Source organism: Tauraco erythrolophus, chromosome 13 (assembly GCF_009769465.1).
Source record: "Tauraco erythrolophus isolate bTauEry1 chromosome 13, bTauEry1.pri, whole genome shotgun sequence".
Lineage (NCBI taxonomy): Eukaryota > Metazoa > Chordata > Aves > Musophagiformes > Musophagidae > Tauraco > Tauraco erythrolophus.
This window is the reverse complement of record NC_141477.1, coordinates 9,616,752-9,644,075: the sequence shown is the minus strand read 5'-3', so window position 1 is coordinate 9,644,075 and position 27,324 is coordinate 9,616,752. Positions and strand designations below refer to the sequence as shown.

The 27,324-nt window shown below is 37.5% G+C and overlaps 1 protein-coding gene across 4 annotated transcripts in view; it reads right to left on the bottom strand.

The window, feature by feature from the left end:
• KLHL13 (kelch like family member 13) overlaps nucleotides 1-27,324 on the bottom strand; it is a 77,158-nt gene that overhangs the window by 17,704 nt on the left and 32,130 nt on the right. For 2 of the 4 annotated variants that reach the window (XM_009990580.2, XM_086619507.1), the window contains exons 1-4: nucleotides 19,718-19,797; nucleotides 4,359-4,500; nucleotides 1,794-1,926; nucleotides 1,351-1,547 (exon numbers count right to left, since the gene is read on the bottom strand). In XM_009990580.2, the coding sequence (XP_009988882.1) occupies nucleotides 1,351-1,547; nucleotides 1,794-1,926; nucleotides 4,359-4,500; nucleotides 19,718-19,797 (552 nt within the window). Of the gene's footprint in view, nucleotides 1-1,350; nucleotides 1,548-1,793; nucleotides 1,927-4,358; nucleotides 4,501-19,125; nucleotides 19,224-19,717; nucleotides 19,798-27,324 lie in introns of those variants that run through there. The other 2 variants (XM_009990579.2, XM_086619506.1) reach the window with 2 other exon arrangements.

The window sequence follows — 27,324 nt, the reverse complement described above, 5'->3', positions numbered from 1 at the left end:
AAAGGACGTTCAGAAAAACACCCTCTGAAAAGCAATCCAATCTGATCAAATGTGTATTTGAGCTATGCTTAATAAAAAACAAGATTAAACAGAGAAGTATAAATCCCACACTTTTAACAAGAGGTTAGAAGACAGAACCCAAGAAAAAGCTTACATGAGAAGCCAGTTACCACTTAACAAGCTGAATCATTAACAGCTCTCTTGCTTTTGCAAAAATAGAAGTTTAAGACAGAGAAAACTGCAAAATTGTTTGACATTCAGCTTGAAGGGAGTATTGGATTCTTCAAAGCACAGCCTCAAAACAAAACAGGACACCAAGTCTGAAAAAGGGAAGGAAAGGAGGAGGAAAACACATTGTCAAAGTTCCCTCTCTCCCACAAGTGGGTTCAGGACCTGAGACTTTAATCTCTATAATAAATAAAAACCAGCAGGGCAACTCTAAACCATAGACAGACTGTACTGCACTGGAACTACAGTATACTGCTTTGCCAGGCAAACTTTTTGTTTGTTCTAATTGCACAAAAGCAACCGTGCTACATAAATATTATTCTTTTAACTGACCATTATTGGTAGAAGAGGACAGGGTTGCTACTTGGGGGGCTGTCCCCTGCTTACAAAAGCACTTATTTTGGTGACTATGAAAAAATATTTCCCAGTAGACATTCAAAGCCATTTTTAGTTCTAGCAAAATATGGTAATCAACATAAAATCCTTGTAGCTATGTTTCTCCTATAACCTACATTTCTGTAACATCCCTATTAGTAATCCCTTTAGAGAGTATATTATTCTAAAGGACTGTGACCAAGTTCACTGGTTTACAGAGATGATGTACTGGTCTCTGATGATCACTACAATTGTGGGCTTCATTCCTCAAAACAAAAAGGTTTCAGGAAAGTATTTTAACAGACAGCAACAGCAGCGCGCTTTATTTTTTTTTTTAGTTTAACTCACCAAGTAGCTTTCTTATGAAAGAATACAGTGTGAGGGCATGAACTAAGAAATCCCGTAAGGAACCTGGGAACTAGGATTATCATTGCTGCTATCATCACTGCAATACTCTTAGGGATTACAAGAATTTTAATGTAGTATAACATTTATATCAAACTCACACCATATGTTAATACTCAGAAGAAAAAAGATTTTCAATAAAACTACAAAGCAAACTTGTTATGTGTGAATCCAAATTATGAATAATGGCAAGTTTTAGACTGAACTTTGACTATTACAGAGTCATGCTTCTTATTAAAAAACAAACAAACAAAAAAAAACCCACCAAAAGCACACCACAAAAAAACCCAACATCTCAAGGCCACCAACATTGTAAATGTGAAACAAGTAGTTAAGTCTTACCCCAGAGATAAGAAACACTTTACAGAAGTCCAAAACAGGTAAAATCTGCAAAAAACTGGCAGCTTCTAGAGTGTCCTGAAGGTTGTCCATGTTAAGGGAAAGTTTTGCAGTGTAAATGAAATCAATGATCTTCTTCAGGCCTATTTTGTTCACGCCATGAAGCTTAATGCACATTAAATCCTGCTCCTTCATTCCTCCTGAAAAAGACAGTTTAAATGATCATTTTGATTGGGTTGCAACAGTTTCATAAACTTAGACAATTTTAAAATATAATTTTAAAGCCTAATTTAAAAACCCATATGCAACAGTAGAGAGAGATTTTTACTACACAGAGTTGTTTGCAGTCCTGGGCTGACTCACACACACCACTGAACACGTATCTGAGTGTCCAAACCACGGCAATTTGCAGATAGCAGTATGCATTACTGTAACAAAAACACCACCTGTGAACATAGCCTTGAAGTAATCACTTGCAGAAGCCATCATTGCTCTGTGAACAGGAAACACTTCGTCACCATCTCCTGGAACAAGCGTCACATCACAGAGCAAACCTTCCACTCGCAGTTGGTCAAAACCCTGCAAGAAGAGCATAATGCGAAGCATCCATTTGATATGGGAGAAGAGTAGGAATCTCCTTCGTTTCCCTTATGTCGATAACCATTTACTTTTATTTACATATGTACTGTAGTTCCAGAAAGTCACTAAGAAATAACTTGCCATCTTAAAACCATGATCTCTAATATATTCAATGATAATTACGCATTGGAAAACAAGCAGAATAATTATTATTTTCCAGAAACAGCTGAAGAATGCAAAGTACACTGGGCCTTAGAAAGTAGCTTTATTCTGCTAACTAAGTTATTTTCAGGAAGGAGTTTGTTTTGTAAGCTTGCACTCCAGCAATTGTTTCAGGTAGGGACCGCTATCTTTTTGGGACTTATCTGGACACATATGCATTCTGTTCCACACCAGTTTAAGTGCTTTGCACCCTAAGTGGCTGCAAAATACTGGGGCCTAAAAGGAAAGCTCTTACCTGGTTCTATGATTATCAAATTTACTGAAGAAGTTTACAGGGAAAAAAACTCCAAAATAAGCTCACATTTTGTATCTGATCTTTTCTGAATTATCCATAATGGCAAGTTGTAATAAAAAAGAACATGATCAACACTCGCATCCTAGGGAAGATTTTCCACTAAAGATATGCTGGTTGAAGATACTGGAGGATGAGTGGAATACTTCCCTCCTTCACGCACTGCAGAACAGAAGCTCAAATATAAAACAATTTCCTTCAACTGGACATGTCTAACGATTTTCTAGTACTAACAAGAACGTAAATATTGTCTTTATAGAATTAACATTTAGAGAAGTCTTGGCATCAGTCCCCATGGTTTAAAATTTAAGTTATCTTAAAGAAAGGCTGTATTTTTAAAACTGCAAAGATAAGTAGAAATGAACCTTCAAATTTGTCACATAGAAAAGAATAGAGTGTAAATGAAAAAATGAGTTATTGACTCCGATAAATACCAGAAGCCAAACACAGGTTTATAGAAAACTAACGTATTTCAACACCTCAAACAACTTGCCTGTAGTTTCTACAAACAAGGCTTTTCAACTACCAGCTCTCCATTTGCTCAAACTTTGGAAAAAAAAAAAATCAAATCAGGAGGAAATAAGCTCTGGCCACTTTGCCTAGGATTCCAAATATTCACTGTCACGTCCCTTGCCATATTAAATGCAAGTATCTTTGCTACTAGAGTACTGATGAGAATCTTTTTCTAACAAAAGTACAAACTGAGCAAGGCACAAATGTCTGGTATTTTAGAGTTTTGTTCTCCCCATTTCCCTCTTTCACTGATGATCTTCTGAAGTACAAAATACACAATATAGCCAAGGGAGTTTTCACAGTCCAAGAAGTTTTTCTTTCAGATAACCAGCTTATATTCATGCCAGTAACTTCCATCTTGCACTGCGAGAAATCTTTCCATTGGCTAAGTTCAGCTTTAGCTAGAAAACTTACAGCAAGGGGACAACTCCAAGCACACCAAAGAAACTGTCTCCAGATTAAGATACCTATAAAACCTAAAGAGACATAGCAAAAAACATTTCAGAACAATTTAACTTGTTCCAAAATTTACAAACAAGAGAGGTATGCACAGACACCCAAGTCTTACAAACTAAAACAAAAAAGACACTAGATTCTCTAAATAAAACAAAAAAAATCCTTCTCATTTTTGTCCCAAAACTTAGGAAATCTATTTAAACTAGCAGTAAACTGAAAAAGTAAGCGGCAGTTCTCCGAAGAGTCATGCCATACATAAGTCGTCTGCACTCCTGAGAAAGACTGCACTGGCTAGTAACAGGAGCTATGGCAAGCTGTAAGCTTGACTCTGTATGGTGTGTATGCTCCAGCAGAAACAAGAATATAAAAGTAATTTAGATTTAGATTTCTAAAGCTTCAGAGAGGACAACATTTTTATCCATCAGATAACACTTTTATCCGTTCTACCATATGGTAGTGCCATGCAGTCAGATCCAGCGCAGGGCGTTACACCAAACCTGGCTGGGCTCTGCTATCTTAGGGCTGTGAAGAGGGAGCATGGAGCTCTCCTCATTCACATCCCTAAGGCAGTTTTCACACAGGAGATGGTAAAAGTGTTTGCCTAACATAATTACATGACTATATTCAAGTGAGCTGCTTTGATACAGCTGCCACGTCATAGTTTAAATGATCTTACGTCTTAGAAATTGAGAGTGGACAGGGACAGAACCCAAGGAAAAGGCCAGGGTTTTTTTCCAAGCTGTTGCTAAAAGTCAAGCCTTTGACTTGCAGGAAAAGAAGTGAAAAGCCATGCTTGCTCGTGGGCATTGTCAGCACAGCACACTACCACGCATTTTTCTGAGGCTTTTCAGACATTACTCGTCTGATAAAGTCTCTTGAGTGGAGGCATTGTTTAGAACGGGTAAAATTCTCAGTACAGATCAATATTGACACAAGAATATTTAATTACCTGTAATACCACAGAACTGTGAGTATTGCTGGTGAAAAATCTTGTGGTCCCTGTCTTAGAAGACTGTAGATGGGCAGAGACGCCCATATCGCTGCTACCAAGAGATACTTTCATATGAGGATCCTCCTCTTCCACCAGAGATCTAAGAAGATTAAAACAAAGAAACCTTAAGACCAAACTCATTTTAATTCAGTGCTCTTGTGTATTAAAACCAGAGTCTTCTGGGATGAAATGTAACAGCATAGAGGCTATAGGCCAAAAACCAGCAGGTGACAGAAGCAGTCCTTAGTGGCCCCTTCAGTTAATCTGAGAAAATGAGGCATTAACAGTCTCTAAAACACTGTAACTTCAAAAAGCTTAATTTTCAGCTAACAAGTTTTTGCTTCTCTTTCCACCTCCCTGATGAAGACACTTGCACAGTATGTTATTTCTAAGTTTGCTTCCAGTATTGTAGGATGTGGAGGGTTTCCCTGCCCATGGCAGGAGGGTTGGAACTAGATGATCTTTGAGGTCCCTTCCAACTCGAACCATTCTATGATTCTATGGTGTGCTTGCAGGGGTTTCATCCAGTTTTTAAAATCAAGTATCTTACTAGATTGTCAAGGAAAGCTAAAAGTTTGAAACTGTAAGTGCAATATTGAAGTTCAGCAATTTCATTCTTACGTCTTGCATTATCTTGCTCAAGTATGACATCATAATCGAAAATATACACAGTGGGGTTTCAAAGCTGCAACTTTAAGCTACCTTTAGGAACACACAACTAGAATTCCTTTAGGACACGATATCCAATATTTTGCTACTGCAGGCAACAGCTTCATAATTTTAATTTAAGATTTGTCAGTGTGAAGTCAATACTTATGTTTTTGATTCCAAGCAATTACTGTCCAAATCCAGATAGGAAGGGCTAATTTTAGGTAGAACTGTTAAAGAATTACTGCAGTATTATTAGCCCTCCATTTTAATCGTGAGATGTAAATTAGGTTTACATAAAGAGATATGCATATGAGATTCTAACTACCCTAACTTGTAATTATTATAAAATGTAAATAAATTTCATCTCCAGAAATATTAACAATAACTAGTTCCTGTAACTTCCGTCATCTAATGTACTACCTATTAGCATGCATAGCAGTATAATGCATATATACACAATATTAATTAGCAAACATAAGCTGCTAATCCACAAATGAGGGGATGTTCATTAATAATAAAGGCTCGATGTTTTAAAAAAAGATTCATAGCAGTCTGACGTAATTGCTGTAAATCTAAGATATAAAAAGTCTTCCAAATTTTAAACGTGCAGATAAAAACATTGGCCTCCAAGCTAGTTTCAGAAATTACTTTAAATAAGTGACAAGAACATGATTAAATTCCTCCCCTTCTCAAGTTTTGACTGTGATCACTATATAAAGACAAATTTGAAATTTGCAGATGAAAAATAATTTTCATAAATATTCAAAAAATAAGTTTTGTTTCTTTTTAAATAACATTTACCCCCATCTTCTTTGGGTACAAGGACTATGCAAAGCAGTTTCTGAAACTCACGCATTACCCTGATAGCACTGATGTGCTTCGTTCAAACCCATGAGGACGTAAGGTCAGTTACGAAAACATATTCAAAACAAATTCACCATTCAGTGTACATGGGTTTGAAACAGTGAGATTTTATGCACGCAGACATAACAACAGATTATGGGAACAAGAGTACATCTAAATAGCTTTGACTTCTCATGTAGCAACCCAATACTCAGACATCTGAAAATAATAAACGTGGAGGTACTGCAGCATGCAAGAATTGTGCTGTTTTCGAAGCAGAATTATCTCTATTTTATAAAACAAATTCACAGTGTAATTTGAATAATGTTTTACAGGGTGTACTTTAGAAAAGTGCTCTCCAAACTATCTTTGGCATCCAATAAATGCATACAACGATGTAACACAGCAGCAAAGCTGTTGCTAGCTCATGACCCACAATATTTTTGTTCACTTTGTTCTAGGGTGTTTTGGGTTGGGGGGTGTGTTGTGTTTTTTTGTTTGCTTGTTTTAGTTTTAATACAATCATATCAAGGAAAGAGTCTAATAATTTCAAAGGACACCTACATGTCTTTGTACATGTCTTTCTAAGAAGAAACGTAAAATAATGTGAGGAGACTTTTAAGCGTGGGTGGGAAGGAATCGCAGATTCAACAAGCATGAATCCAACTCTATTTGCTCTTGAAAGATCTTCCTGAAATGTCAGATCAGATAGTCATTATATGAAGGGGCTTTAAAAAGACTTTTTCTAAACTCAGAAGAAAACAGAAGATGAACACATTAGTTAAAATCATTAGGAAATTAAACATCCAAGTAAGCCAACTATCGGTTGGACTACTGCTGTTTCGAGTGAGCTTTTTACCATGTTGCCACATAGACCATGCTACTTTATTTCCCAACAGCCAGCATATTTCCTAAGTTTCACAAATAAAGGCAAAGCCCTTGACCATGATTCACTTATCCCAAGAATGGCAGTGACAATGGAAGCATTTTTCTCAACAGGCCACATTACATACAACTTCAAGCTTTGTCCGAAGAGATCCTCTGTAGCACAAGATGCCTTGTTACAACTGCACAGTCAACAGAGAAGACAAGATATTTCAAAATACTTTAGAGTATGCATTTGACCTGCCAGGTGTGACTATAAGCAGTTATTTCCCCTACCTGATTTTCAATACACAGCAGGCAGTCTAGAATATAAATGTTACAGTTCTAGTCTCAAACTTGGCTGCGTATGACTCCACGAGAATAAACTTATTTAAGGGTAATAAATTATATTATTCTGATACTGAGTTTTGCTTTATATCTGAACAACTATGACAACTTAAAACCAATAATAATTCTTTAAAAAAAAAAAAACATCAACTTTTTTACCTACAGCTTAACAGTTTTGAAAGGCTGAGCACCCTCTCCCATTACGCAGAAAGTGACATTCAGGAGCTGGTGTTGGCAGAAGTTACAACGCAAGTCAGCAATAAGATCTGACGAAAGTGCACTGATCCCCTGAATCCCAGCCTTGTGACATTCACCGACAGGGAAAGAGCATTCCCGGAGCAACCAGAAATTATGAGTTTGTCATTGGCTTTGTACCAGTTTCAGCATTTATCTCCACGCAACAAGACAAACCCATCTTTGTAAGACAAAGTGAAAACACACAGCTCTTAGGTGCTGTGTTGATACCGATACACAAAGCAACAGCAAAACCCAAGGGCTACATCATACACTATGATGGTAATTTAAAACTGCCCTGCAAAGACATTTTAAACTATTCAGAATATAACTTCTGTTTGAGGGGGCTGTAAAACGAATACTCAGAAATAACCCTGCCATTCACACCAGAACAGATGGGTAACATGCTTTATATCCGACTGAATTCTCAGCAAAAACACAGTAAGTACATCTGTCTTGTTTGGACACTTACCAAAGGTGTTATTTACATTCATTAACATAGGTCTGCTAAGCACTATAATTAATTAGATAATAACGAATGTAAACATACCGGGTTTTTACTTTATTGTAAGTACAGTATATCAAAATTAAACCAAAGAAGAAAGCTAATTCATTTTCTAATCAATTTCAATCATTGAACAAGAAGAGCTGAAGTAGCATTTTTAACCCGGGTTAATACAAAGTTGGAGGAGATAGTTAAAACTACAATAATGCGTAGCAATAATTCACAACAAGTTGCTCTGAGCATGGATACTGACACCACTTTCCATGCACACACTTCATCTGGAGGGAGTCGATCATTATAGTGTTAAGAACGAGGGAATGTTGCAGTTTAATGTGAAATGAGTATTAATGTTGCCATAACAAGGCAGAGGAGCTGCCTGACTTTGTGCAACCTCCGGGAAGCAGTGGCTCCCAGTTCCAAGGAAGGCATCGGAGGTTAATCAGTTGCTATCACACAACAAGCCATCACTCAGAATTTTCTTTCTAACCTTATGTTGATTCTTTCAAGTATAGCGTAGGTTTTTTTATAGCTACTGTAACCAAATGTGCTTCTCATGACTCCAAGTTAATCCTCCAAGTACTTCCAACTGGTATTTTTGTAGCTATGACATATGAAGCCTGTATTATATGCATGTTAATTATATATCTTAATTTCCTAACTTCCTGTCAATTTTGAAGGAAGATAGCTTTGCTGTTTACCACTAAAAAAAAGTAAAAGTTTTCTTTCTGTAGATGATAGCCCACTAGATTCAGTTTCATTTATTTTCTCTCTAAATATTATATAAATATAATTTTTCACCTTGTTCATCTACTAAAAGGTACCTGAACACCCTCTTTGATAATCTGTGCATTTAGCAATTACTTTAGAACTCAAAAGCCAAACATTGAGCTATGAAAAAGAAATACAACAGTAGTTGAGGAGTCTTGCCAAGCTAATGTGAAGCTACATTGACTTTTTGGGTTTGGGTTGGGTTTTGGGGTTTTTTTTGTTTGTTTTTTTCTGCAGCACAGGCAGAGAAAAATCATAGCTAAGGACCACCCTAGTGGAGAAAAGTGCTGAAACTGGAACAATTCAGTGGTATTATTTAATATTTCATTGATCTGAAAGATACAAACTTCAGCAGCTTTTAAATATTATCAGGTATATAAATGCCCTAAATCTTGTCACAACACAGGACAAAATATGGTGGGGTAACAAGAACAGCTGACTACTGTTAATGAAAAAAAAGACTGGAAATCATCTCAAAGGGTCATCATGAGTTTGTAGGTTTAATTACTAGCCCCTGCACACACAGAAGTGGCACAAGTGAATAACCAGACTGGCACATGCATTCAGGAGCTGAGTACTGCAGGAGAATACTAAATAAGCAATTTGAAAACACACAGACTGACTGAAGTGTCTACAAGACTTCTGCCCATTACTCCTTCCAGTTCTGTACGCAGCCTCCCTAGATTATTCGCAGTGAATTACGGAAACTGTGTGAACTGACTCCAAAGGAGAAACTGAAATACACACACAGCAGAAGAGCCACTAACCCTGGGACCACGGTGGGATACAAGATCCTGTGGTCAGATCCAAAATCTGAACCTCACTCACTCAGTCCTTAGGTGAAGGCTTGCTGACAAACTCAGCTGCCACATTTTTAGCATCCTTGTGATTTGTACCTTCCACCAAAATACGCTTGAAGTACTGGAACTTTCCAGTAAATACTCATGAGTATTTTTGAACTGGCCTGAGTTACAACATGATTCACAGCAGCAAATTGATTTCTAAAGCACTTTGCAAATATTAACCTGTTAAAACAGCTACATCCAGGTAACCCATGGTAAGCAGGGATCTCTGGAAACCAAGACAAGTTTTGCTGTCGATTAGAAGAATTCAAGTACAGCGTTGCCATTTTGCATAGCACTCAGTGGCAGGAATGAAATAAAACAACATTCTGTTTGATGTTTTCTTCAGAAGTAGTTGAACTCATTCTGTTGCAACAGAAACAAGGCAGCTGTGAGTATTATTGGGAATTTGTTCATTTACATCAGTAAACCATCGATCTGTTCGAAATTGTCAGAGCACAGTGCACAGTCTTTGAAAACAAAGAAAGGAGTTCAGCCTACAGCTACAGATATTTTAGAGTGTATATTTTCTCTGATTTATTTAAAACCTACAGTCTTTACATAACTCAGTAAAAGCTTGCCAAAGCCATACTGGCCAGACAGTGAATTCTTAATTTGGGGGAGCTCAATAGCTTGTTTCTGAAAGGATTATAATCTTATTTTCTCTGTCAAATTACTGTCCAATGAACCATGACTGCAAGTGTTCTGGTCACTGGTAAATGGCATCTTCAGCAATCACTCCTGGCATGTGCCAGTACTCTGGTATTTATCAGCAAACAAAGAACCAGATTTCAACTTCATATTAAAATACTCTCATCACAAGACAAAGCTTTACTCCTTTATGATCTATAAAAGAAATCTGTTATATTACAGGGCTATCCCACACATGCAGTTATGCATGTATTTTGCTAATGAACCTATTAATGAAAAGGCCAGGGAAATAAAACAAAACTTTCATTTACTATTAGATATAGAGTAATTCTTTATTTCGTATGCACAATCTGCCAAAAAGTATTTTAGTATGCTTAGTCTGCCAAAAAATAATTTAAGTATTGACTATCTTACTGTCTTCCCATTATGAACAGATGTTCCAGCTTCATAAGTAATGAATTCAAGGAATTCCCCAAATTACATGGCCACCTAGGAACTCAATAAGCATAACTGATATGGCAGCATTGTATAAAAGAAAATTTCATAATGCTTCTACTAAGAAATCCAAATATTAATACAATGCGATGAACAAATTACACAATCATGGTATTTCACATTTCTTCTATTCTGTATCTTCTACCCATACCATTTCAGAAAGTCCTTTATTCTGGCAAAGAAGTTACTTTTACACTTGTCCTCCCCTAAAATAACATCCCATCTTATTATTACTGTTTTTTAACAGAAGATTCTAACTTAATGCCTTTGTAGTATTAGTAACCTAGTAAAACTAGCCAGTTTCATAATTTGTTAAAGGTTTCTTATTAAAAAAAAAAAAAAAAAATCAAACAACACAACAAATGTAACTATAGGAAATGCAAGTTTACATTTAAAAATAGATACATGACTCCAGCTAGAAAAGAAAACCAAGATAAAAGGTTATTTTTGTTCTGACAGATGGACAGAGCATGTTAACTCCTCTCACAACATCCCAACCAACCAACACGTTTAACAACTTCAGCTCTTGCTCTGGGGGCATACAGGTACTGACACAGGCTGCTGCTAAAGATCTGAAAGTCGGATGAACACAACAGCAGCGCGGGGAGGCAGGACTGAAATGACCTGTGATACACACAAAGCATCAGGAGTAGGAAACATGGGGTTTTTTCTTTCATATTATGACTGCTAGTCCCATGCCATCAGCTTCAGATGTCACTGTTTTTACAGAGCAGTTTAAAGGCTGTATTTTTACTAGATGAACTGAAGGATGATAACGTAACTAAAACCACTTCGCATTTATCAGGTTACTGCATTTCTTAAAAATGTTGGTTTAATGCTGTTTACTTTAGAGGGGCCACCCCAACCAGAAGTTTGCAAACCTTTACCTCACGTGAATTAACACTGCATTTTAACTACCGTGGGTGCTATTTTCAAAAGTAGCTACAGCAGCTAGTGCAGAAAAATCCTCACCTTGGGCAATGCTCTGATGTTTATATTTGAATATCTCACTTTTTACACCTGACCTTGTTTATAGATTAGAAGGACAGCAGTAACAGCAGAACGTTTAAACATTTGTTTAGTAACTTGATACTGAGCTCTTCTAAATCTCCACTCCAGGAGAAAGGTATAAAATTAAGCTTACTAAATAGGTGGTTTCTATATTCATTTTCCACCTTTCCTCTTAACTAAGGGTGTTCTATAAAAGGAGAACAGAAACCCAGGCTCTATACAGCAGAGCAAACCAGTAAGAAGAGGCATTTTACTTTCAAGAGGCTCTGGCCAAGGGGAGCAGGAGAGGAGGATATAAGGCTTCTAAATCCTTGAAATCAGCAGAGAAGGATGAAGATCATTTCTGGACACATGCTGATGGACAGCAAGCAGAGGCAGGTAGATCTCTGACTTGAACTGCCGTTCGGACACAGTTACAGCACAAGATGTTCATCGCAATTACCAGCTTAAAGTGTCTACAGGGGAAATTAAATTCTGAAGCAACGTAGCCTGAGCAGCTCTGCAAGCACCATCACCAAAGGTAGCAAGGCCACGAGGGGAACAAAAACATCCTCAAACCAACTTGAAGGACAGGGATGCTGAACCTTGTTCCAACCAGAGTCAGCCTCAAGGCTGACTTAAGAGCTATTCTAGAATTTTGGAGACTAGTGCGTAAGAGCCAACCGTTTAGCTTGCTCTTTTTTTTTTTCTTTTTTTTAAATACAGCCAAGTCTCTTCGGACTTCAGTACATAATCACCAACTTGACAAAAAGTTTCTGCCCAAACACACACGCCCACGATGTCAACAGAAACAAAGCAAGCTACTAGAAACACTCAGATTGAAGATGCAATCGCTGTTCCGAACACCAGTGGATCTGGGTGGAAATGAGGACAATGCAGAGTCGAGGATATTCCTAAGATCACTTGAACCTTTTTGTATCACTTCAAAGTAAGGCCACACTGTGACCAAAGCCAGCACAGGTCCCACAAAGCCAGCAGACGAGGACCAAGCAACATCAACTGTTTCAGCCTGATTTCCCAAGGATATGCACACAGAAAATATTTTCCTCAAAATTCCTTCTTAAACAACTAAACTATCAGAGGTCTCAAGCTGTTTGCAGCATAATTACAGCCCACTGGTTAATTCAAATTTGTTTTCCACAGAAACAAAGCAATATTTGGCTCAGTCATTGCTATAAAGCTTTTGTTGCTAACAGTATTTAGTCTCTCTGGAAGCCTTAGTATCACATCCACATTTATCTGTTTGACAAAGGGTTTACATTCATTGAGCCATTTGTAGCTTAAACTTGCAGACTCATTGTTTAATGATGCTAAATTAGAAATGGTTCTCTAATGACTTTTTGCCAAAGTTGGTGTTAGTCTATTGATTCCTACTATTAAAAACAGAAAAAGCAAAGCAAATACACAAGCTTCGTAGCTTTTCTACAGAAGTAGAACTACTTTATTCCCTTGACATTCAAAAGAATACATTTCAAATTGTATTCTCCATTCAAAAATGTAGAATACAACAGTCACTCAGAGGTTTCACAGTTTAGGCTGGACTGACACTGCACATCCTATTCTCTGCCTTTTATATTTGGTCTTCACTGCTCAAAAGGCAAGTCATAATTTTAGTTAGGCAGCTTAATGCTTCCTGGGCATTACGAAACACTTAAGAAAAATATTTTGCATGCACCAGCAGATTACAGTTCTACCTGATGTGTCTTTAAATTTAGTTTTTATACACATAGACATTGTTACATTTACAGAATGGTTCCTTAGAGACAAAAACCTATATGGCTACAGTGGCACCTGCATGTTCAAGATTTGGTCATAGAATATACAGTCCAATGCATTTCTGTAATAGATTTAGGAGCCACTCTTTTTCCAGAGTGTTGGCTTTTTTTTTTTTTCCCCTATATACTGTAGAGAATAAATTTGAAAGCTTAAAAGCCATCAAAAAACAAGATTCTGACATTAGGGTTTAGTAATTATCCCCTGCTCTTTCTGCTGCCTAGGTCTGTTCTACCACTCTTTTTACTTTCTCATTTCTCACAGCTGTTTTAGCATGCCTTTGTACAATCTCCTGGAAATAATGTAGGGGGCATTAATTACTTTAAATCGTAAAATATTTTTCTCGTACATGACAAAGAGTTTAAATCTAAGCATGTCAGATAACACGTGTGGGTGACTTGTCCAAATCATGAAAAAAATCCACATTTTTGCAGCTTAGATATTGCAACCACCTCAGTTGCTGCTGGACAAAATATTACAGCAATAATACAGATGTGTGCTTCCACCTTAGTGTTATGGCTCCACATTCTTACACTACAATTCCCACTATTATCACTTAAAACAAGTGACTATTATTTTAAAACCCCTGTGTTCACCAAGTACTTTAGAAAATCCATACATATCTCCATCCAAACTTCAACAGAAAATACTGCCGAGCACTGGAAAAGCCAGTGGGTAGAAAGTGATTGGACAACAAGATTTTTCCACAATAACAAGGAAATAATGGCAAAAATTACAAACTGGCAGAACTAACATTCTGGCAGAACAGGCCAAGTAACATATTTAAGACAGTTCAATAAAGATGCTTTAGCATGCCACAACATAATGTCAATGTTGCAACATCACGCTATATAAGAAGGAAAATGTAATTTTGAGGACCTGTAAGTCACAGCATCACCTATAAAAGTCTGCCCAGAAAAACCCTGCATTGGGGAAACTTCATGACTACTAGGTTTGTTTTTTTTCCCTTGGTTTTGCCAGTTTATTACTGCAATGAAATTTCACATTTCTAATTTAGAACAATCTGTTGAAATACGTATTATTTAAAGATCAAAAGTAAGAATGACAGGAACAAATAGGAACTGTATACACAAAAATGCTGGGATTAAAAGCAGTCTTACAAGATATAAGCCCCTTCTATTTCCCATCCGCCCAATTCATCTGATTGTATGCATTTTCAGATTAGTTTAAAAAATATTTGGGGTGACCTGCACATTGACTTTCAACATGCTGAAATTTGAAATTTTTACAGAGTAATAGATTAAAACAGAAATGTTGCCAAAGAGAGGCGAGTCTGTTTTGGTGTGAATACAATATGGTCTGTCAAAGGCTCAAGAGCCCAACAATAAGGTTTATCTACTAAAAGTGAGCAACAAAGACAGCAAACACACATAGGGTGGTCTCACAAAAGAGAACTGCCTAATACAGACAGTCTGATGAATTACGCACACACACCTTTTCCCATTGAGTATATATCAGTGTATAGCATAAATTCAAAGAGCTCATTGTAGAGCAAATCAGAGATTTGAAAGAAGACACAAGAGCATTAACCTATATAACCTATATAAGCAGCTAAAACTAACACTGATTACTCCAGAGTATTAAGAATTTATTCTACTTTTCTGCACAGTAACTGATTTCCATTACTGCAAAGCATTTCCCATCGGACAAATTTCACAACCACACAACTCAGGACAGAAAGACTGTGTTGCAAACCCTTTGATAGCAATGTATTTGGAATATTCCATCTCTTTATTTCTCCTAATATTAGGTAGTTATTTTTGAAAACACATGCAAAGGAGAGTTTCCATTTAAAACATCAACACACTATTCCATATAAAAGGATAGAAGGCACTAAGTTTACAAACGGATTGTTCTGCTTTAAGAATTTTCCTTAATTTTACTTATTTTTAAACATGGCATGTTGGAGACTAAAAACACTTCACTGAACATTTAACTCTTCAGAAAACAGCTAGCAGTCATTCTCACATGACACAAGATTATAGCATAATAAGAAGAGTATTTTTGCGTTATTGAATTCTTTGTAGATGTCCATCATAGTACTTTAATCTCCAGAGCTTCCACAAACATTTCTTCTGTTCATGTTAATGAAAGACGTGCACAACTTTAGAAAACAATATAAATGACATTGCTAGTGTAAACAAAAAAAGAGTAGTTGTTTAGTTCTTAATATATGAGATGCTGTAGCCCGTGAAAAATAATTTGGATGCACATTCCTTTACACCTCAAAGCTATTTCATAGAACCAAATTCTGAACTGTTCCTCACCCCCTCTGAAGTTGTGCTTCAGTTTTTAACCTCTGCTTATGTCAGTCACTGTTTCTCTTTTGTTTTTAATATGTGGCCATCAATACATAGCTATAATGCCAAGAAACACCACTTTTCCAACTCGGTATTGTTCACTTCTTTCTTTCCTCTGATTCCCTTGCTGAAGCTGCTCACCTGCCCACATAATAATAAGTCACCTAGGTCTGTCCTCACACAGTCAACACAGCTGCAAACCTGAATATGATTTCATTAGCAGAGTGCAAACTTGCAGTAACAGCTTTCACACTCATTTTGACAAAAAGAATCTATATTCTAAACCCAAATGCCCTAAGTGTCATGAAAGAAAATGTAAAGAAGCTTGACAAAAGCATATGCATGCACACATATCTGCAGGTTCCTAACTTGTGCACTACACCTACACATATTGTTCACATGCCAGTGTTCCGACTCTAATACTATCTAATTTTCCCTGTGCAATGTCACTGGATCTCTCCATCTACGTGGGGGAAAAGCTCAAGCTACTCTGGACCAGTTCCACCAGATGCCAGGGATGTCTGCATTTCCCTTCAGAGACACACTTTGTCTTCCAGGTAACATGAAAAGTTACCTCTTGCGGTCAGGATATCCTGAAAATATCCCTAATAAATAACTGATGGGAAACAGAATCATCAGCCAAGAGGCAGCGGTTCACTGTTGCTATTTCCCATTGCCAGGAAAGCAGTACCAGACCCAGCAAAACCAGCAGACTTCCCAGTAACAGGACCACGTCCTCGCCTACCAAGTCATTCAGCAGGTCCTTTATTTCCTGTACTACTCGACCACAAGTTTCCTGCAGCAGAGAACTCTCTGGGATGAGCTCTTCGTACTTACTCCCCACCTCAGGAACTATCACAAACTTCTCGAGCAGAGACTGCAGCTCAACCTCCCCAGCTGCACAGCTCGCAGACAGTTAACTATGTTACGGTGGTACTCTGTACATGGATGCTTCATCCAAGCAGCCAAACATGCTCGTAACCACCAGTCTCGGGATTTTGATACAGGGAAACCAAGGCAGAGTTCACGTATCAGGTACACAGATCAAATAAAACACTAATAAAATCTATGGGTCCTGACAATCAGTTCAACCTCTAGATAAGTTACTAGTAAATCATAAGCAGGATGAAGCTTTTAAAGTCAAGGTCAACTTCATAGAAATACTTGAAAAAATGGGAACTTCATCTGAAGTACCAAAAAAAAAAAAAATCACCTTTAAGACCTCCCTACTTTACTTTCCAAATTACAATACGAATCTGTTTTATAAGATGAAGACATCAAGTATTAAAGGCATTAAAAGATCAATTATACCTTTGTATACTCTAGACCCAAAATATCAAGCATAAAAGTGTTCATCTGTGAATTTAAGAGTTTTGTGGTCATTTATTTTATATCAATACATGTTCCGTTTCACATGCCACTTATTCCTGAATCTTTTACTCAAAACATAAGCCTTCTGCCAGTGTGCAGAGTACTACTTATGAAATAAAACTTACACATATGAATGTGAAAAACATCAGATCACATAAAACAGTAGCAAATTTACTGTAATCTCTGCAATGAAGATAATGAATTCCAGCACCTATTTTACTGGTCAACCTAAATTACAAGGGTTTTTTTAATCAGTTGATATATACTGCCTAATCAATAGGTGCCATTTTACAATGTTTCTCAATCTTTATAATAAATTATATGAATAATTTTAACATCACATTTAAGAGTTCTGCTAATGTCCAGACTTGTGAGCCACTGAAGAAATGTCTCCCTGAACACTGGGATACATTGACTCATTGTAAAAAGACTATTAGGGTTGTTGATCACATATTTCTCATGCTCCAGATAAGCTCAGCATCATACAGTTAAGCATGATCACTAAACCTGTTCTCATACTTTCAACACACTGAGATAATCAGCTACATGATCCCTATCATAAAAGCCAGGGCATACATAGAGCTAGATTAGCAATTTAAAGGCGACACACAAAAGAAATGCTCAGTTTCAGCAGCAGATAGATCAAACCAGGCTATTTTGGATTTTTCTTGCATTTAATAAGTACTACAGTTTAAAAAACAAAAACATAACACAACACTAAAGACACCGTCTCCCTGAAATAGGTTCAAAAGCCTCACAACTCTTTATCATTATACTTTCTTTGTATTTAGTCATAATTTTAAAAAAGTCATAATAAGTTAATTTCTGGTAGCCTTAAGCATATTCGATGCATCCAGTAAGTGAAAAGGCTGAAGCACTTCCATGGAAATTAATCTTAAAGCTGGAGCATGCACAGCACAGGCTGTATAGAGCCAGGGTAGCTCCTCAAACCCCAGCCTTTCCGACCGAGAACAATAGTGACCACGCACATGTATTGTTTCAGCACCACTGCTTAACAACGCAATTCTCAGCAACAACCAAAACCAAGACGACATTTAGAGGATCTGTAAATACTTATTTCTTACAGCATGTTCCTACAGCAGCTGGAGCAAAAGCCTATCTGCAAAAAGACAATGCAAGCTTAAAAGTACTAATATTGTAGGTATTAGGCTGGAATACTATTGGGAAGTACTAGTCTTTAGAGTAATTTCCAGATAGGGAAAATTGCTACTTGTGCATTTTAAAGCAATTCTTCCTCATTTTTGAAAAAGCTGCTTCCTTAAATAAAGGCAGAAGCAATCCAATACCCTATGCTTAGTTTTCTTTCACAGAAGGAAAAAAAGCCACCTGTATATGCTAACACAGAACTCAGCAACAAAAGGTGAACAAAAGCTCCATCAAGATCAAGCAAGACAAAGGCATACATTGTTTCCATGTGTATTAAACTACTCTTCTACGTGAAGCTACTTTACAGGGACAAACTGCATTAACTACGTTAAGTACTCAGACACGAATGATTTGTATTTATGTTTTAAGCTTTTATTTTAACTTTGTAGAAAGCCCTTCCATTTGTTTTAAGGCTAAGACTTTCAAGAACAAAACAAGACCAAAGCACAATGATTTCTTTTATACGAGAACTTACACAAAGTGCAGTACAATACAGCAGGTGATTCGATGTTTAATTTCCAAGTGTAATAGTCAGGAGGAGGAAACGTTAGCATATACACCAAAAAGCAAGCCTGCCTCAAAGCTTAACTTGTCAATTCAACATCGGCTCTACAAATTAACAGCAACATGAACTTTTCAAATGAACATATATGATATTATTACACAATCTTAATCTGCACAATTTCTCTACGTTTCAACAAAGGGGGAAAGACTCGACACAACATCCATCATGAAACATCCAGGATAAAATCTGGGGGTCTACATAGAAAACAAGGTAAAATTCTGAGTGCCAATGTCATTTAATACATAGCAAGGTATTTTGCCACAGGGTAGTCTCACGAAAGCAATCCCACCTTATTATCCTCATTTCTCTCACTTACATGTATGCTGGAGAAAGTGGCGATGACCTGGATGTTTTAAGCACAGGAACTGGGAATTTCCAGATAGCAGGAGAGCTCGTTTTCCATTTCAATGGCATGTTGTCACCACGGTACTACAATAACAGTAAACAGCGTTTCCATAACAGACTACCAACTAGGACTTCCATTCCACACACTACTGACACAGCAGTGGCTGCTGCTAAGAACAAGGAAATGATTCTGCCAATGCCCTTAAACCGATGCTTCCAATCTGTAAAACAGGGCTGCAAGGCATCTCCTTTTAAATCCTGCTGTCCCCTAAAGCAATATGATGATTCTATCCTTCTAACTCAACAATAGTGCCACCTCGTTAGGGAAGCGCTGACTGCAGTATATGTTTAAAAAAAAAAATGACTGCACTGTGCACACCAGCACAATGCAGCTTTATTTAATAAAAGCTGCTACTTTTAAAGAACTGTTTCTGATGCTATTGTTCTACCTTAGCAGGGACACTGCAGCACTGTACTATATTCTCTTCCTATTAACCTCATTTCTGACCAATGAAAGCAGAAAAAAAAAAAAAAGGGTTTCATATGAAAATGAAACAACATACCTACTCAGAATACACTTGTCATCCTCTGAACATTCTTCTTTTGAGCTGCAACAATACAAATGGGATATAAATCTCAGCATAGCCTTAGGCCACGGCTAATAGAGAGCAGTGACTAAATTCAGCAGCCTGTTTTCCTCCTGTGCAAGCTCTGACCAAACAATACAAGAATGCCATTATGGAAAAAGCCCATTGCAAAAATCAGTCCTTCTAATCCATAGCTAGGAAGACAAAATAAAGCATAAATCGCTGCAGGTTTCTGCATGCTCTTCTAATAGCTTCTGGTTCAGGATGCTCTCATTTTCCTATTCTCATTTCCAAGGAGGATGAGCAAAATCTCATGCATTTTACAACATGCTATGGGAACACAAATATCACTCTGTCTTCTGCAGTAGAGAAGCAGAGTGTAGCACGCTGTTAATAGCAGTCCTTGTAGGGATGCTATCAACAATCTAATTCTGAACGCTCCCCCCAGCAGCTCACAAATTGCCTAAGAACTGACAAAGCAGACGGTCACGTAGGTGTCCATCAGGGACCACTCTGCAACTCTTTGCTCTGCTTGGTGACCTACCAGGGCTGATGACAGCAGGGAGCTTAGAAAGCAAGCTATTAAAAAGGGAATTTTAAGCATACTGTGCATAAGCAGAGCGGGTTTCTAGGGAAAATAAAGACAGAGCTTCAGCTATATCGACTCCCTTATGAGGAAAAACAAAATTTAAAGAATCACTTTTAATGTATTACCACAGCAGACCAGAACAACACTGTTCAAGATGCTTATTCTACAGATTTCAGAATAGTCTTTGTACAGTATGACAATTTTTCTGTTCATAAGGTCAGCTTAATCACATCACAAAAAAGCCAACACCCTGTCATGCTACTCAGCAATAAAGAACAGAATGAGAATTTCTATAAATTTAAACATTTTAATAACATTTAATAACACTCTGATAGGTTTTTCGTAATGGTGAAACCTACATTGTTAAGTTTATTTTTGGGATGAAATCACCAGGGAATAATTGCTGCTTCTCATCATTATTACTGAAACTGCTTGCCCAAAATAGTTTCGGGCATCCGAAGCTGTTACCATAACCACAGGCAAGGAACTAAAATAACCCAGGATGATCAGAGCTGAGGACTAATTCAAAACCAGATGCACCTATTTGACAAACAATTGAGGACAGCTCTCCCACTTCTTTGAAGAAGTTCTAAATTACACACGAGCAGCATTAACACAGGCAGCAAATTTCACAGAAACTGCTACTTGAATGGTGAACGGACATTTGCCATGTTGGACAACAGTGTTTATATACTATACATATAAAGAAACACCAGCCCTGCAGAGAGCAAGTATGCAGCTTCAGCATAAAGAAGTCTTACTTTTAGTAAAAGAATTCATACATTTACATGCCACCAGCCATGATTGTCTGCACATTGTACGTATTGTGTACTCTCGTAGATACACATAGCACCAGACTACTAGATCGTGCCTTCCCTGCACTGCAGGCCTAGAAGAGAGATGTTAGATAGCAGCTATTATAGCCACAAAGAAAAATATCACTATTTTGAATCCATGCTCTCAATTTTGCTTTGGCATTTGCCATCATACAGAAACTGTCTTAAAATACAATAAGCAAATGCTGTTACTCCCTTCCTCACATTGAGCGCCCAGCCAGCAGAGCCAACTGGTAACCACTTTTAGAGTCTGTATCTCCCTGCTCTGACAATCCCAGCATTTTATATGAGTAATTTATTTTAGTAATGAGTAATTTTAGTAATTTATATTAGTAATTTACATTCTATATTAGAAATGCTGCTGTTAATAAACAGAAGAATGAGGCTAAGGACAATCAGTGAGCCACTTTTTCAAAAGTAACTCTTGAAATACCCTTCTGACCGGTAAAATAACAGCCAGCTCAAGCCACACAGTAATTCCCAAGCATTGACTGGTATTTAAGTCAACCAACACACATTCAGAAAGCAGAGTTACTTCTCACTTCTGACCTCAACAAGATCATTCAGTACAGAAGGCAGCGTTAGTGCTCAAATACCTATTCTCCCTTGGGTGCTTCTATTCCCATTTATTTTTCATTTCGTTTACAAGTAATATAATTAAAACCTTTAAAGAAAAGCCAGTAGCAGTAAACTTGACATTGTTTTTAAAAGTGTATGAATCCCAAGCACTGCCCAACTTCATCTCCTCCTCATGTCCAGCACACACTACTTGATCAAACAACCAACGTACAAAACGCAGAACTGAAGGAAGCAGTAGTGCCAGGTACTCTAAAAATAGGAAAATGCTTTTCACTTGCAAAAGAACCATGTGAGAAATGAATCACCTATCTGCACAGAAGGAGAAAAAAAAAAAATCAAATACCCTTTTTCTTCCTGACAGTCACAAATTGGTTACATATTCCCAGGGAAAAGATCCCCTAAATGTATGCTAGGCTTTACATAAACTACTCCTAAGACAACAGAAAACCACAGTATATTATTCTTTTATTTTAATTAAGGCTTCAAAATAACAGTTTAGTTACACGTTTAAAAATATGGGAAAAGTAACCTGATCTGGAGTGCATTGTGCTCGCTGAATGTACTACATTTTCTGTGCTCACATTACATTGTTTCCTCGGGAAGTAGGATTCTGCACAGTGTAATGCTGCTATTGGCCTTCAGTACTGGTTTATTTGGGGACCAGTGGCAAAGCAGTTATTCCTAGGCAAGTGCTCTGAAAACACACCAAATTGGAGCACCAAACTGGAGATTTGCTTTCAAGTTTAAAATTTTTTTAAATGCTGAAGCCCCATGATAACTGCAGAGATTAAACAGCTCCTTGGGACTATTCAAGGGGCTTGTTTTCTGTATTTTTCTCACAAGCAAGTTCACGTTCAAGATTAAAAGTATCTACCATCTATAACTTGCTTAAGGTTATATTCTGCTTATTATCCGAGTCTCTTACACATCTTTTATTCTGTATACAAAAGATGAGGAGAAGGAAGCCTTTCGTCTCTAAGCAATCATCTCCATGCTAGTATTTCCAAAGCTACACTGAGCAGACTGACAGGGTATCAAGCACCTCTGCAGAAAACTCCTCCAGAAAGTAACTGAACAGGTGGCATAAGAAGAAAAAAAAGAAAATTAAAAAAAAAATACACACACAAAGGGAGGATCCCAAGCTGCCATTTTACAGACCTGAGCTGTTCGCAAGGTCAGAAGCTGCTGATTGAGGCTGTACAGCAGCGCTGCTCCGATCCCGCAAGGAGGCAGTACATGGAAGAGTGCTTAGAGGGGCAAGGCATTTCTGATCCCTCTTCACAGATTCATAGATTCATAGATTTCTAGGTTGGAAAAGACCTTACAGATCATCGAGTCCAACCATCCCTAATCCCCATTAAACCATATCCTCAAGTAGATCATCCACCCTATTCTTAAACACATCCAGGGATGGGGACTCAACCACCTCCCTGGGCAGCCTATTCCAGTGGCTGACAATCCTTTCAGAGAAGAAATACTTCCTAACATCCAATCTGAATCTCCCCTGACTAAGCTTATACCCACTTCCTCTTGTTCTATCACCCAACACTAATGTAAAGAGCCCTTCCCCCACCTCCCCACCATCTTTTCTCAAGTATTTGTAGGCTGTAATCAGGTCTCCCCTCAGCCTCCTCTTCTCCAGGCTAAACAGCCCCAACTCCCTCGGCCGCTCCTCATAAGTTTTATTTTCCAGCCCCTTGACCAGTTTAGTCGCCCTTCTTTGGACTCGCTCCAGGAGCTCAATATCTCTCTTAAAGCGAGGGGCCCAAAACTGGACACAATATTCCAGGTCCTCCATCCTCCACCCAAATCCTTTTCGCCATTGACCAACAAGCAAGATTTGGCCCCAGATGAGGGCAGCAGGCAGGCAGCACCACACTTGGCAAGCACATGAACAAACCACACACGGAACCACCCCTCACCAGTGTGATCACAGCACGGACTCCTCTGCAAGCTCTCCCTGATCTTCAGGGTAGGGATGCAGCTAAAACCACTTCCCTTGTGATTCTCTTCCTTTTTCTTGTGATATCCTCTTCTTTCTTTTGTCCAACTTGAATGCTAAGCTGCTACCACCTTGTTTCGTACATACCAACTGTCAACACATACATCTTTGCTGCCTTTTACCTGCATTAGAAAATACAAATTCTCCTCTTACAGCCCAGTATGTTTACATTTCTGAGGCACATATACTTCCAACAAAACTTTTAAATCATCTCTGCATTTCCTGTAAGACTTCCCTTCATGGCTGTTCAACGAAGAAAAAGTCACAGGCAGAAAGATGTATCAGAGTCCAGTGGCAACATAAAATTATACTAGTCTGAAAATATTTATTCTCAGCCTTGGAATGCCACATGAACTTTGCAGGAAAACTAAGCAGAGTTTAAGTTAATTTCTAGACATGCCACTGGACTTTCATCAGTTTGCACAGATAGAGTTTAACTTCTTTTTTCAGTCCTTAAACTGTTAAAAGCAAAACCGAAAAACATTTGTCAGTCGAGTGATTTACTAAGATTAAAAGATTTGCTGTTCCACTCTAACAAGTTGCTTACCTCCCTCCTTTTATTCATCTACCAGGTATCAGAGGAACCAAAAGCACTAGGTGGAAATAGGGTTACACTGTATGGAAACTTTCTCAAGTCTTGCAAACCCTTTCCAGCATGACCTGAAAAGTCTTCTGCACTTCTAGAACCCCAGACTTCTGTTAGCCTTACAGAAAGAAAAACGTTGCAAGTTACAGTGACTGTGTGATTTACATCTCCCATTTTCATCTAGAAATGTAGGCAGACAGATCTAAATATCTGTCACAAATACTACGTTTTCTAACATTGAACTATTTCCTACTGATGAAGTGTGTGTTCGTATAAGATGCCAGACTCAACAACACAGAAGAATAGATTAAAATGGTGATGTTAAGACCAGTAAAACAGCTTCAGACTTTTGAGATTCTTTTACTCAACACCTATGTTCTAAAAATTCATTGATGCAAAGCATGTTTCCATTTCAATATGTTGTCATATGATAAAACCTCTGTTTTATGATACTAGCTCTCGCAAAGCTTCTCACTCCAAACCGAAGACAGAAACTCAAGTTTTCACACTGGAAGGAATTGCTATGATCTTTTGCTTCTCTTACAGCTACCCACCCAATGCACACTACCACACAAGACCATTGTGATACAGAATAAAGTAAAACAGAACCCCCAAAATCCAGTAAAATATTCACAAAGTCGTGGAACTCAAATGGAACAATCATTTCAACATCAAACCATTGCGGCATTTTAAATATGGCTGTAAAGCCACAAATGTAGAAACTGAATAGGAGCAAATCAGGATGCATAATATTTCTCTTCAGGATCCCTAAAAAACTGACAGTGTGGTAGTTCCTTAGTCAGCTCCTTCCCCTTCACATGGATGCTTCTCATACCTCTACCTCTGGCTTTTCAATCTATTAAACTGCAGCTGTTCCAATGACTAGAAGAGAATAATTAAAAAATGATGTTGACAGTACTGCCCTGTATGAGTCAGTTAATACAATTTCTTTGATCACGTATCATGAAAATAGTCCTACTAAAATTCATACGAAGGGAAAGCACATCTCTGCTTAAGAGGAAACCAAAGGAAACTAGTGCAGTTATGTCCCGACACTGTAACATTCCCTAAATATTGAAGTACAGGAAAAGAATCAGCAATATGCATCTGGCAATACTTTTACTGAAACTACAACTCTTCCAGAAATCTCAAAGATCTGTTTTACAAAGAAAGTTTTTCAATTAAATTTAAGTAAATCACAAAATATGCTTTAAAATAGCTCAAGACAGTTCTGAGAATTACACATGTACTTTGACTTTCTATCCACTATTTTGTCTCAAAGAAATATTTTTATTTTAAATAACTGGGGGGAAAAAAAGCCCTCAGACATCAGATACAAGTTACAGCATCTTTTGGAAGCAATTGCACTGTAAACATCAAGATGCACATGGCCTCATAAATAGAACACAGATGCTTACAAAACAGTTCCTATCAAATATATTTAATTCTTTTACTGGACTGACTGCTCAGGGAACAAGGAATAATCACAAATGGTAAAGCATAAAGAAGTGAGATAAATTAGATTTGTAGCCAACCCCTCCCGCTGTCAAAATGCTGTTAAGCAGTACATGTTCCTGTCTCTATAGCAATACGTGTAGGGTCATTTCTGAAACAGGAAAAAAATAATCCCCAAATCTTTAAATAATAAGTTAAGCAGTCAGGGCATGTATCACATGTTTAACAAGAAGTACTGCAGTTTGCCATCCACCCACTCAGCATTTTTTCCTGTATAAATGAGGAAATTGCTGCAGTAACACTTTAGGATGCATCATTTCAGTGAAAATTATTTTTATACATAAATATATGTATGCATACTATATATACATGTATGTGTTTGTACATATAGCATGTGTATATAGATACACATATATATATGTAAATAGTGCATATATATAGTAAACACATAATTTTTATATATATATATATACACACACACACAACAAATATATATTACCCTGCATCTGACAAGCCACTTCCCCTTCCCTCCCAGATACCTCAGGAAAGATTCAAGTTCTCACATGATTTCTCAGACTATCAAAATGTATATTCAATAAACCAAAGACGTAGTAGCAGCTGCCCGACCAAGAAGTGATCGTGTTGAGTAATGAATTTCTCCAGTACACACGTTCTTCAAAACCCCACAACCTTGGTCCTTGCAAGTACCATTCACTAACAAGAAAAATATCTTGATAGTCTAAGTATGAAAATATTCAGCAACAGGAAAGAGTTAAAAAAACCCACACTATTTCCTATCAGGTCACAATCAGATATTTTTAAAATAATTTAAAAAAAAAATAACTTTGGCTAAATCTTATGTCAGCTTCCCAGAAACCTGCAGGAAAAGAGAAGATGCACAAGAAATGAACAAACCTAATGCCTGTAGTATTCACACTTTTAATATTTAGAAAGGTTATTTTATTAAAATATTAAATTCAGCTTCAGGTATATTTTATAACTAGATAGAGTCCCAGAAATATCTCAAATCTATTCCCAAGTGTGTGTTTCTGGCCATGAAAGTAGTTTTTATTTTATGCCACTTATGGACACCTTGCATTTTCTTCTGTGTATTCTTAAAGACAGCTTTGCTCTAAAATTGAGGTAAGATTTCTAGCAAGTAATCACTTTCCAGAGTCAAGATGCACTGTTAACTTAATGACAAACTACAGGTTATAATATGGGCGGGGGGGGGGGTGAGTCAGCTCTGCTTGGGCAAGCTACTCTTACATAAAAGGCATTAGGTAAAATAAGGTCTTAAAACACTTAGTAGGAGGTAAAACCAAAGTGAGTTAATGAAGGCTTCCAACTTTTGATCTAAGCCCATGTACTCTGCTGACAACATAGTAAGAAGAAATGCTTTTAAATTAACACAGATTTATTCAGAGAACTGCGCTCATCTTCCCCAGGTGATTATATTTAATAAATCACCACAGAAATCTGAATGCACAGTCACAGCAGCCACACTGACCCCACTGAAAATAATTGGTCTGAAGC